This window comes from Odontesthes bonariensis, chromosome 20 (assembly GCF_027942865.1).
Source record: "Odontesthes bonariensis isolate fOdoBon6 chromosome 20, fOdoBon6.hap1, whole genome shotgun sequence".
In the NCBI taxonomy this organism is placed as follows: domain Eukaryota; kingdom Metazoa; phylum Chordata; class Actinopteri; order Atheriniformes; family Atherinopsidae; genus Odontesthes; species Odontesthes bonariensis.
The window spans coordinates 24,521,590-24,534,908 of record NC_134525.1 but is presented as its reverse complement, the minus strand read 5'-3'; the positions used below and the strand labels follow the sequence as shown (position 1 = coordinate 24,534,908).

Genomic DNA, 13,319 nt, shown 5'->3' with positions numbered 1-13,319 from the left:
TGCAAATTCAGAACTTTGACAGCGAGAACAAACAAGGCATGCCTTAGCAGGAAAGGCACAGGTGTGATTAATAACATAATCAAGGACTGCAATCAAGTGTACTTGTTCAGTGGGCCTGGTATTACGAATAGTTGTTCACTGTTATGACTTACACAGAAAACCATTGGACATATTGATAAAAGTATTAATTCCACCTGTGGTTTTGTTAGGCCTATAGAAAGTCTAAATGGCAACTCTTAAAACTGTTTAATGAAGATTTATCGTGCAGCAACGACTAAGCAACGACGAAGCAGTAAGAGTCCCCATCATGGCACTCTTGTGTTGTGACAGTGAACACAATACATGCCTAAACATCTTCGCAGGTGATGGGAAAATAACTTCCTTAAGAAAAGCATTTCTTTTCTTTTCAGTTTCCCTTCTGAAAATAGTAACCGTTGTGTTGTTAATGTTTTGAAAAACACTGTGCTTCTGTTATTGTTTTCCAATAACCAACTACACTGAAAGTAAAAACAAAAAGTTATTAAAAAAAAACTGTGGATCACACCCAGGAGAGCTTGGAATGGTGTGCGTGTCAAAACACATAGTTGGCCTTTGCTACGACTTGTTCCTCGTTGGATCTGGCTTGAGGCAGAAATTGCCATCTCACAGAGATGTGGGATGAGAGAAACGAGACAAAATACTAAATGACGGGGGATTTCAACTGGTATTTCTCAATCAACTGGCCAAATCTAAGACAAAACCACTATTTTCAACTTCAAGTCATCGTCATCGTATAGAAACATGAAGGTTTTACGGATGAGCAAAACTAATGTGCATGATTCTCTAAACCAGGGATGTCCAAAGTCGGTCCTCGAGGGCCGCTGTCCTGCAGGTTTTAGATGTTTCCCTGCTTCAGCACACCTGATTCAGATTAGATGGATCTCTTCAACAGATTGTTAAGTTCTGCACAAGCCTGTTAATGATGTCTTGATCTGAATCAGGTGTGCTGAAGCAGGGAAACATCTAAAACCTGCAGGATAGCGGCCCTCGAGGACCGACTTTGGACATCCCTGCTCTAAACCATAGCTTTCAATGGGGTTGTCAATAGAGACTTCCTTGTACTTGTGGTCAGCCAAAACTCCAGCTGATTCCATCGGTGGGAAAGCCAACCTGTCAGTCAAACATACATGTACCAACTGAACCACTGACACTATAGTAGATTGCAAATATCTCTCTGCCTGCCTCAGAGACATAAGTTTCACAAACCAAACTTTCACCTTCACATTATATTCCCCTATTTTTTTTCTTTCTTTTCTTAACCAATCACCCGTCTACAAAGCTGTTCCCTGGACTGCATCTACTGAAGTTTAACTCAACCGAAGCAATTATCTGCTTCCAGAGAAAGCTGCTCCTCCCTACAAAGCCAAAATTAGGAGCAGGTCTTGACTAAAAAGTGGAGCTCCAGCAGCTTTTATGATAAACAAACAGAAAAATGACTGTCTGCGCATATCTTAAAAGCATAGAAAAGGCTCCTACGTGTTAAGACGTGAATAAAGCATAAACAGTGGAAGCTAAAAAAAAAAAGGTTAAATCTTGTTTTACATGTTTGAGACCTCTACGGCACAAAATAAGGAGATGGTGTTTTGACAGTTGTGTAAAAGGTAGGATTCAATTTCTTGCATCATCTTTCCTGGAAAGAGAAAGAAAAGGTATCTCCTTCTGAATTAATCAGGAAAGATATATACTGAGATCATGAGAAAATGATATATCTGTCTGAACAAAAAACACTCCAACTACAGTCTTCAAAAACACCTGGCGCAGCAGCAGGCTTTTTCTGAAACAAGGCAGATCACAATGCATTTTGACGCGTTTTGCTGCGTTTCAATTGGCTGCAGTGAACTCCGCAGCCTTTCAACTACCGCAGTCGGCTCAGTCGAATTACACGAAAGGAGCTCAATGGTAAGCTTTCCTGAAGCAAACCCGATATCCTCTGTTGACCACTCTGTGATGACAAATGGGTGTGTGTCCGGTGACGAGGGATGGAAGCACGAGGGTATGTAGATTCGATGAAGAAGAAAGCACAAATGAAAAATGCAGAATTAGCAGAGCAACTCCTTGCTGCACTCATACCGTGTCAAATTACAGATCAAAAAGCGGGGTTCAAATCCTTGTGGCCAAATCATTACGTTATACTAAGCCAATTTAGAGCAGTTGCTTTTTCATCCACAGTGACTTGCAAATGATGAACACATTCGAGAGACATTCTCACTTGAGGGGTATCTCTCTCACTCTGAGGGTGTTGTAATGCAGGCTGCTCTATTCTGTTATGGCAGCTTGACCAGCATTGAAATCACACTTTCCAGCTCTGTCGGGGAAAAACAGGAACTTTGACACTTTCATGTCATGCAGAACCTCCCCGCCGGGCTATATGGAGATGTGCATGGGTGTAAAAACACAGCAGTAAATGACCTTTTTATCTATCTGTTTTACCGCTTTGTTCTTCTAATGGCCAAGTTTAAAAGCTGCACTAGTAAACGTTAACCGCCAAAAACTGATGTTTCGATCTTAATAAGATCAAATATAGCTACAAGCAGCGATGTGGGGGTCCTAGCAGAATGGCACAATAGGGAAGGCTTGGGCTGCTCAGGAAGACGTCATGAGTCCATGCACCAAGTTTGGCATCGATACATCAATGCATCAGAGAGATGTGGCCTAATGTCCCATTTACGCGTTGGTGTAGAGTTTGATTGGCTGCCGCGGTTAAACGGAAGTGTAATAAATAAATCCACATGATAACTTATGTGCGGATCGATCTGAAGATTCTATGTGCCAAGTCCCGTGGAGATTGGACAATCCCAGTGGCCTGAAATGCATTTTGCAGGTTTTCGATTAAATTCAAAATGGCGGAAAATCCAAGATGGCGCTCATGACGTCATGAGGTGCGTTGACCTTGTCTATATCCAGGGATTCTAACGGTACCTCATTTGTGAAATTTGGACCATATAGCGCCACCTATAGGCCAAACGTCACCAAACTTTGTTGGCCTCTTACCATCCTGAACATGAGTCTGTATTATAAGTTTGACTACATAACATCAAATGGTTGCCAAGATATGGCCTCACTTCCGGTTTGGCGGCGTCAACCTCGAGTTTGATTGGCTTTTATGGAAAAACGGAAGCCTAATTAAAAATTCCACACGATAACTTTTGTGCGGCTTGGTCTTAAGAGTCTATGTGCCAAGTTTCGTGAAAATTTGACAATCTGTGTGACCTGAAATGCTTTTTTAAGGTTTTTGATAAAATTCAAAATGGCGGAAAATCTAAGTATACGCAAATTGACATCATGGACTCGTCATGATCCAAGGATTCCAACGATGCCTCACTTGTGAAATTTGGACCAAGTAGTCCAAAGTTATTAGGCTGAATGCACTTTGAACTTTGACGTGTTGGTGGCGCTAGAGAGTAAGCTCTTGGGGCATGAAATTTCTTGAGTTTTAATTTGGCACTTGGCTGATTACGTGTGCCAAATTTCACAACTTTTTACCATAGCGTTCATGGGGTTGCCATAGACTTCAATTGCAGCAGAAACGGATGAATAATAATAGGAAAAGCTACTAATCCAATGGGTTCCTGCAGCTTCGCTGCTAGGACCCCCAATTACATTCTTTGCATCTTTGTAACTCTATTATGGATGCAGTGACCCCCTGACTCTTAAGATGGAGGCAGTAAGCCACTAATCGATGGCTAAGGTTAAAATAAAGAACAGAGGTATCTTATGTCCATTGTTTCACCATTTTGTGATAGATCAATGTAAGATGAGATAATAGTCAGGAAACAGGGCCTACTTGTACATTGAAAAAAAAAAACAAAGTCATGCCAGTGACTTTGCAATATACATTATGCCGTATGGCTTCGTCTGATGAACAGGTGAAAAACTGTGTATTACTAACTAATCTAGGGATCAACAGAGGTAACTCGACAAGGGCTCTGTCTGTTCTCTGTCTCAGGTATAAAAGGATATCAGAAAACTTTAGACCTTTACACCATGTGACACACAACTTTCTGATCTGGAGTCAAGACTGTTCTGCCTAAAATTCGCATGAAAACACTGAAAAGAGTGGTACAACACGTTTTCTGGGTTTATTTTTAGATGTACAGTGGATGGATATGAATAGTAGTGAGGATCTTGCCCAAAAGAAAAAAAAAAAACAGATAGAACAAAAAAGGCATACTTTACAGGAGGCAAGGCCTCAAAGTTCCTGCCATAACTGAACGCAAGTGAGTTCATCCCAAGTTTCCCTTACGTCATCAGAACCTTCAACAACTGTATGCCATTAACAGGATTTATCTGTTCTTTGTCAGGAGTGGTAAATGTGCTGAAATTCTGCCTGAAACTTTGGTCAAACAGACTCAAAACAACTCATAATTGCATATTTTAGAGGTGCAGTAATTCATCATTTTTGAATGAACAGCAACTTCAGAGCCTTTCAAGTCCATTACCCATATCTCTGTTGTTTTTAAACTATATAGACTGACCATTTTAACTTAAGCAGAGCTGCAAGATATGTGAGATCTCATGCAGTGCAATGGTATGTTCCTGCTTTAATGTTTCAGGCTAATGATTAACCGAGTTATCTCAACTAGCACGGGAGTACAACAAAAAAAGGAATCGCCATCGTCACCGGTGTGTGGAATTCAAAGAGAACCACGTACCTGAAAACAAAAACTCACTGAGGAACACACACATCTACATATTATGAATAATGCCTCGTCGACACGTCTCCATATAAATCATGCCTAGAAATGCAAAATATCCATCTAACGATGCCGGGCAGAGTTTCTGTTCAATCTGTCAATGATTTCACAACAAGTGGAATTTCTCTTATCCAGTTCCAAGGGCAGTGGGGAAACACAGAGAAGAGCATTTCTAAACACGCAACAATTAAAAAAAGATTTAAAAAAAAAAAAAACACATCAGCAGTGGTATCAGACTCTGACCCTGACCGTCCCAGCAAAAAAATCAGTCACGCAACGGCTTGGCATGGCCATGGCATACTAAAACTCTGGCAGCTACCATGATGGCATGTCGCCTACACGGTCGTCTCTGCCAGAAATCCTCCCAGCGCCGTCTACACATTGCCTAAGTCTTTCAATTCATCATCCAGATGTTTTGTCCTCTGCAGTCTTCGCACGCCTCCTTACCATGTGTATACCACATGGTACCACGCATTAGGATGTGTGTTTACAAGGTGTATAGTCACCAATGAAATGATTCAACCCCCATGCTTGGGGGTGACTATACACCTGAGATGCATCTTAACCCAACAGAGAGGCAGTGTTTGGATTGGATAAGAGTCCCAGAATGTGATGTCCATGTCTTTGATGCCACATGATTTGCTTCACATAAGCCTGGAAGCTTGCCAGACTGTTCAGTCTGCCAGGTGGGGTTTACAGATATGGTCTCAAATTCTATGCCACATTGCTCCATATGAATGCAGACCATATAGCCTTTAATCCCAGCACTGTTTTTTTTACTTGTTCTGAAAGTGACACAAATTTTGATAGTGACTATGACTGTGAGTTCACATAAAGCTGCAACAATGTGATCAAAGTGTGCCATTTTAGGGAACTACCATGCGATGTGGGTAAAGAAATCAGTATGAATTGGACTCCTTACTCTTTAATCCTGTCACTTACACAATAGGAAATCTTTGAGCCACAGATATTTTATAGAGCAATATTCTCATCCTTGTCAAAGAAAATCAAAAAATAAATTCCGAAGTGGTTCAGTTTGTGTATGTGGAAGCTAAAATGCTATCACTTCCCTTGTCTATTATGATGTTTTATATTTCATACATATTTTATATTTTCATATTTTAAAAAATGAAAATATTATTCATTTTATTCATTCTGTCATTTAGGTTCCATGTGTGCTTAAGAAAGTTAAGAAAGAAGGACAATGTGTCTCATATCAGTGACTTTTGGTGCTGTAATGTATATGTTTCTGCAATGACTGAAATGAAGTACAATATAAGGGATTTTGTGAAGGCAAGGCAAGGCAATTTTATTTATAAAGCACAATTCATACACAGGGCAATTCAAAGTGCTTTACAGCTACATAAAATCACAAGAAGGCAATAAAACCATTAAAAAGGAATAAAAGAAATAAAAGAAAGAAATTAAAAAAGAAAGAAATTTAAAACCCATTAAAATAATCATTAATTAATTAAAAAGTGAAGAGTGCAGATAAAATACTTTCAGTGAAGGGATCTCTTTAATATTTTGGACTTGTTTGTAGTTGTTACGTTTGCTGCCACCAAATGTTTGGAACTAAAAACAGCTTTTAACAGGTTGTTTTAAGGCTCCCTCTGAAAGGAGTCAGCGCGAAGGCAGGAGGAGACAACGCTGTGTCGACCCGCTGGAGGGAAGGGTCTAAAGAAAAGGCAGAGGAAAATACCACGAGGAGGATATTTACTCCATGCTTGTTTTCTTTTTCCCCGGCTTTGTCCGTGCTGTGATATAAATTAAGCGCTGTGGCTTGGCCACAGTCGAACCATAGACCAACTCAAACTCTGTAATCATCAAGTGCAGACCATCATCCAACATGGCCTTCTGCATTCAACTCATAGCATGACCCTCCACCCCCACCTCACTCAACTATTCTCTTTAAACCTTCTCAGTTACAGTCTCTGCTCTGTTACATAACCACCGAGTGTAGTGAGCTAACATACACCGACAAATCTGTGCACTGCTCTCCCCCAACAGTGTGGCATTGGTGAAATTTGTTTAAAAAATGGCGACGCTATGATGGTCCATCTGTTGGGACCACAGACAGAGTTCTTCTTCAGCTGTTGATGGTACAACTGTGTTGATAATACTGCAGATGTCACACTGCTGTGAAATGAGTCATGGTAGAGGCTATTTGCTTTGTTCAGTCCATTCTTCAGGCCTAACAAGTTCAGGGAAAACAACTGATTTGCCCTGTATTTTGTAATTATTAGGGCTGGGCAACGATTAAAAGTTTTAATCTAATTAATCACATGATTTCCCTTGGTTAATCACAATTAATCGCATTTGTTCGCAAAATCCAAAAATGAATTCAAAAGTAGTGTATAGCCTTTAGCATTTAGTTTTATTTTAAATGTACTGCCAAATGAATGAAAGTGCCATAACATTTGTTGTGCAAACACACTTTTAACATCAGCATTTTTATGTAGAAGCCTCGCTCCACTGTCTGTTTCCTTGAATGACTTGCTGGTATCAATTGTGTGTTTTTCCTTTAAGTGATATTTTAGACTGGAACTACTACGGTGAGAAGACAATTCAACTTGGCTGTAAATGCAGGAGTTTTTATTTATCTATTTTGAAATACGTGCTTGAAACAAGTAAAACAGGAAGTAGCGCCGGTTGGCTCCGTGAGCTTCACACAGAGACCAAGGAGCACCTGTAACGGTAATGTTACCGGCTACTTTTTTTTTATTTCATTCCTCCATGCTTCGTGGTGTTTGTTTAACTGTAAATGTGATGCATAAGAGAAGTGTAAGTTAAAGAATCCTAGTTTTGACCGTGAAGACTGCCTCTGGGGAATGACATTGCTGTTGGTTGAGAAGCAGGCTAAAGTGGCCAGTATTACTTTGATTATTTATTGGTACCAGCGACAATGCTAAGAATGCTATTTCTTTAATGATTACAACAACTTATGTTGTCTTTTACTTTGTTTACTTGAACATTTAGTTCTACGGTGTTGATGAGGCGTTAATAAAAATCTGTGAAAAGAACCGGAGTCTCGCATCCAATCAATGGGCGGCATATTGGCAGTGTTTACTGATGATTTGGTTCTGTCAACTGCCGTCTGGAAGAACTTTCAAATGAAAATGGCCGAGTAAAAGTTCCGTACCCATGTTTGGTGGATCCGCCAATTACTTTCTTTTCTGGTTCCGCAGCAGACAGTAACAGACTTTTACAAATTAAAAGCCTGTGAGCAACAGAATACTCATGCTATGACACGGTCCTGTGGCAAAAAGCAGTGGCGCCACACAGTAACGTAATGGAAAAGATGTGAAAAAGAGTGACTGGCATCGGTCTTGGGAGGTTTCACTCCACTTATAGTTGTGGAAATAAATGTGTCGGCACAGATTGCCAACATACAGATTTGCAACTCCTGTACCCATCCATCTGCACACTGTACATGTGCATCATGGCGTTGCCCCACAGTATCGGCCTGATCTGTTTCAGCCGTACGCTCCTTCACCTTCTCTCAGGTCAGCAGATCAGTTATTGTTTGTCTTCCCTAAAACAAAGAGAAAACTTAAGAGGGGACCGTACCTTCTCAGTCACCGCCCCCCAAAACTGTGGAACGAATTCACCTTTGCACATCAGGATTACAGAAGATTACAGTCTAATAACTTCATCTATTATGGAAAGTTTTCCAGTTTGTGGACATATATTAACGTGCCCTCTTACAGGCAGTCATGGGAACATCAATACCTGTTGTCTAAACTGCCAAGATTGGTTTGGTGCCCTAGCTAACCCTCCCCTGAAAAGATTTATCAATAAGTGTTGTCTATTTGGTTATTTAAAGTCTAAAAATCTTTATTTTTTTCTGGCTGCCATCCATTGCATCTACTTTTTCAGACAATTAGCCAGCTTCACTCTTACTGTACGGACAAGAGAGTAGTAACCATCCTCTGATCTAATGCACAGTGAGGAAACAAATAAGCTCTGAGGCAGCAGTGCAAGAGTATTACTTCTGACTGCTTTCTTCCTCCTCGAGCTTCCTCCCACTTTTTTTGTTCCGTCCCTTTAAAACAGCCTAATTCTCTGTTGTTGTCGCAACAGCTTGGAGTTCAGAGCAGTTCAGAGGAATGACAAGAGGAGGGCAACAGAAGGATTCCTCATAAGGACACGGGATCTTTTATTTGATACCAAGTGAAAACATCTCTTTTCCAAGCATGTTCGCCATATCAATAATTTCTTTTGACAAGTTTCAAGAGATTTTTACAGATGGCACACACACACTCAGTCATCTTGAGCTTTCTATTATATTATAGCTGATGTGATATGCATCTTTATGGTCGAAAACAGATAAATCAGTGGCTCACAGGTTAAAACTTGCCCTCAGACATCCAAGGGCCAGAGGACACATGCTCATCACATGCAGCTGATACATTTGGATGGGAAAAGACGAGACTAATATGGAAATATACAACCTGACTGTTTCTTCCTGTAAGGAAATTCTGTATTGGTGTATTTCAACACTGTGGCTGTGTTGTGACATGTCACCAGGTCTGCATTTGGGAAATGTATTTGGTGCAAAAAGGGCAATTATGCGCTTTAAGGCTTTAGTCCACATTCAGGCTGAGTGACTGTGGGAAAGTAGAGGAGAAATATGATCTCGAAATGCAGCTCTTCAGAGCGTCACAACCACAAATTATGGATCCAGAGAGCGAATGTTTGAGTGTTCTTTTGTTACTTGTGCCTCCCGATGTACCAGCTGAGGGGGGGAACCATACTGCAGGAGAAAGAAACTGAGTTTCGAATGTCCAAATCACACCCAAGCAGTCTTTTGTACTCCCACAAGAAGGCTAACAAAGTAACATCTTCATATTGCTCCTGGTTAGAGCCAATAAATGAAGGTAAATTCGGTTATTAATTCACCGGCTGAGTGCTAAAAGCAACAGCTTTTGGGACAGAAGAGCAGGATGAGAGGCAATATACCGTTAATCCTTTGTGACTGCGCATACTGTAGACCAGACTGACTCTTAAGTTAATGGCACTTGAGAGGGAGAGCGATGCCCGCCTTCTGGTCCCACTGACACTGTGACAAAGACATCCACAGTCCTCGGGGAAGATCAGGTACACCAGCACAGCATGTGGCACTGTCTGATTGAGCTCAGCTTCTGTAACATGCATTAACTCACAGCCTCCAATTCAAAGTGGAGAGGACATTTGACGATTACTCATATTTATAGACAACCAAGAGCAACGACTAACTGAGCACGGCATAATGAACACTGCGTGAGATGAATAGCTTTGCAGCACAAAAAGGTTTGCGTTTAAACAATTGGGTACAAGCATTAGTGTCAGCCAGAAGGTGGGTGATGAGTGTGCACATCAGGTGTCTAAGATACACCCACACTGAACACAAATATATGCCACCATTGATTGTGGCTCTTTTTACAGGATCCCTTCATTCAGAACCATCTCTGGAAAGGTCTATGTGCAGTGTGAGACGTGGAATTTACTTTCCTCAGGTTCTGAGTTGTAAAAAGAAAAACAAAGGTCTCGTTGTGCATGTAGTACTGAAGTGTGAGCTGTACCCGAAGCCAAGCATTCTGCAGAGGGAACGTCCGCCTCCACATTTACAACATGGCCACATGGATCAATGGACCCGCCGCCTCAGTTCTGCTGAAGCAAGGAAAACCATCAAGCTCTGGTAGACAGATGAGTGGATGATCACGGTATGTGATTACCGGTGTGTGTCTAAGGAGGAAGTGCTCTTCAGAGTGAGTGTTAACGCTGACCTACATCACTGTTTGCATACAGTGGTATAATGTACCACTGAGGTGAATATCGTTTTTTTCCGTGAGATATGATATGAAATCCATTTTTCTTCCCCTAACACAGTTAGAAAAATCTCTCTATCTTGAAATATGACTGTGACATACAGAAAGGACCTAACAAAACCAGCAGGGGCTCATGGAGATATCCTCATACAGCAGAGTTAGCCCTAACTTCAGTGTCTGGTACTAACCATGGCAACAACACCAAACTTTAATTCATTCATTAGAAAAACGGCCCTCACGCGCTTTAACGCGCAGCCTCTTAACCCAACAAAAGAGGGAAGCGATCACATTTAGTTTCCCACAGCTATGCACTCCAGCATTTAACAGATGAAACTTTTTTTAAAAGCATGTAAGTGGAGGTGCATGAGTCCGCGGCGTTATCATACGGGACGGCACTTTTCATTCCGCTAAAACTGACTGTGATATGATGTGCGGACACCGGTGCAGCTCAACGGGTCTGTTGCAGTCTGATCCGTGGTATGATCAGACCAAATGTGTTCAGGTCCACACGGCCTGTGTCATGGCTTGCAGTTGCATAATAGACCGCGGTGAATATGACTCCGCGTTTACGACACGCTCACACACACACACACACACGCACACACACACACACACACACACACACACACACACAGCCACAGCGCGGGATATTCCACGGCCATTTGCATTCTTGCAGCACTTTCTGAATTTAGACACCTGTACGCTGGGTATTCAAATCCACTTAACTTAGTCAGGAACAACCAAACTGACAAGAAAACCAGAACGAGGGCGTTTTCCACTCTCAACTTCTGTCGGTCTGAGAGATAATCAGGAACTGCCAATGGAAAACTACGCGCTGAACCAATGAAGAGGTCTAACATTTAACTGGCCGCACTGCTAACTCTCCCACCACGAGGGGCCCCTGGGGGGTCTGCACCGGTACCGATTCTGGGGGCAGCCTCTGTCTCCCCCGCTTTCCCGTGGGAAGCGCCATGTTAAAGGCTTCTGGTGCGGATCCAACACGCTGCTCTGCGCACTCCCAGCAAGACGTTACGAAATCACCCCGGAGCAGCAGAGAGCGACTCCGTGTGAGAGGGGTGGGGGGGGCGAAGGGGGGCTTACCTTTGCAATGGCCTTTTTATACCTCATGGCCGCTTGTTCGACAAGGCTGTGGACTCTGACATTCCCATTTCCACACGGAACCACCACCCGCGTCCTACCGAAACAAACCGTCACTTTCATGTCTCCTCCGCCACGTTAATTCCAACCAGGAAAGAGCCGCGTCAAAACGGCGATAACCATCCCCAGTGTGTGAAGACAAAAAAAAGTGCTAAATCCACGAGTGAATTCGATCTGTGTGTCCTTCGTCCTGGGAGAAGACAGGAACCCCAGCGCAAGGATCCAGCGGCGGGGCTGGGTGGCGTCCTCCCTGTGCCGTGTTGACTCACTTACAGAAACTTCCCAACTCCGAGCCTCTCCAGCGAGAGAGCGCACCGCTGGACAGCTGACAACTGACACTGCGTGTGCGCCACATGTTAGAGCAGGCATTAAGAATGTTCCCAGCAGCAGCAGCAGCCAGTGCACTGGGGGGCTGTGCCGCTGATCTTTCAGAATCCACTTCGGGCCCACGCTTCCTTTGCTCTCAGAAGTGCGAGGTTCGGTTTGTGCCAGTGCAGATTTGTGGGATTTGTGAGAGTGTAAAGGAAAAAAAAATCAAAAGTCAAATGTAGCTCATTTTGATTTTTCTAAACAGCTTTTGTCATATGAGTGCTCGCCATTATAGCCTGAGGAATTCTACAGAAAACACTTAGGGGCAATAAACCACCCGGTGATGGGAGAACCGGTGGACTAATGGGAACGCGGCTGGAAAACGCGCGCTGTTGATCCGAATGAGATCTTTTGTGGGACTCGGGCAGTTAGTTCCCTCTGAAGAATTTGATTCCACAATTGATTTCATACCGTCAGTCTATCTATTCTACACATATGCCAGGGTAATACTCTGAGTGAGCTACATCAGAGTGAGACTACTGAGGTTGCCAGTTTTGGTTCGATGGGTCTGGGGAAGCCTGATCTGGGCTTAAACTTTGGACAGCGGATGTATTGAAAACTAAGCATTAGTCTACTGATTTATTACCACACTTGTGTGATAGATGTGTGAAATAGTCATTGATGCGCGCTTGACACATAGGGCATATTTGAACTTATGTGTGAAATAGTCATTGATGCGCGCTTGACACATAGGGCATATTTGAACTTATGTGTGAAATAGTCATTGATGCGCGCTTGACACATAGGGCATATTTGAACTTGTGTAAATTGGGCTGACGGAAAGAGAAGTGTAACAGATGGAAATGCTGACAACACACCAAAGTTTACTGTATGCCACGGATTGGAGAAAATGCCTGTTTATTTCAATGGGATGAATATGTACTGTATGAATTAGCCTATTGACTTATTACCATATTCATTTGATAATGTAGCCTACAGAGGGCTGCCTGAGGTGTGTTTGGTGGCAGCAGTGCATCTGACTCCAGAGCAAAGGGGTCAAGCAGTTAGGCCCACGTGCAGGGACTTATGGGGCTCCTGAATATTAAATGGAGATTTTGAAAAGCTAGACTGAGCTGGTTATGCCGAATGTATTTTTTTTTTACAACAGAGGTGCCCCCCCACACACACACACACACCTTTATGTTACTAGCTCCACCTACTGGTAAAAAGGACAAGAGAGTCCCAAATAAGTTGGTGCAAAATTTCCTTAACTTTTTGATTTAGCTCCATCCAGTGTTACGAGCTCCGC

General features: G+C 42.5%; 1 protein-coding gene across 7 annotated transcripts in view; it reads right to left on the bottom strand.

Annotated features, from left to right (window-relative positions):
• LOC142370262 (partitioning defective 3 homolog) overlaps positions 1 to 12,056 on the bottom strand; it is a 333,677-nt gene extending 321,621 nt beyond the window's left edge. For all 7 annotated transcript variants that reach the window (XM_075452746.1, XM_075452747.1, XM_075452752.1 and 4 more), the window contains exon 1: positions 11,645 to 12,056. In XM_075452746.1, the coding sequence (XP_075308861.1) occupies positions 11,645 to 11,764 (120 nt within the window). In that variant the 5' untranslated portion in view covers positions 11,765 to 12,056. The remainder of the gene's footprint in view (positions 1 to 11,644) is intronic.
• Between the last annotated feature and the right edge of the window lie 1,263 nt (positions 12,057 to 13,319).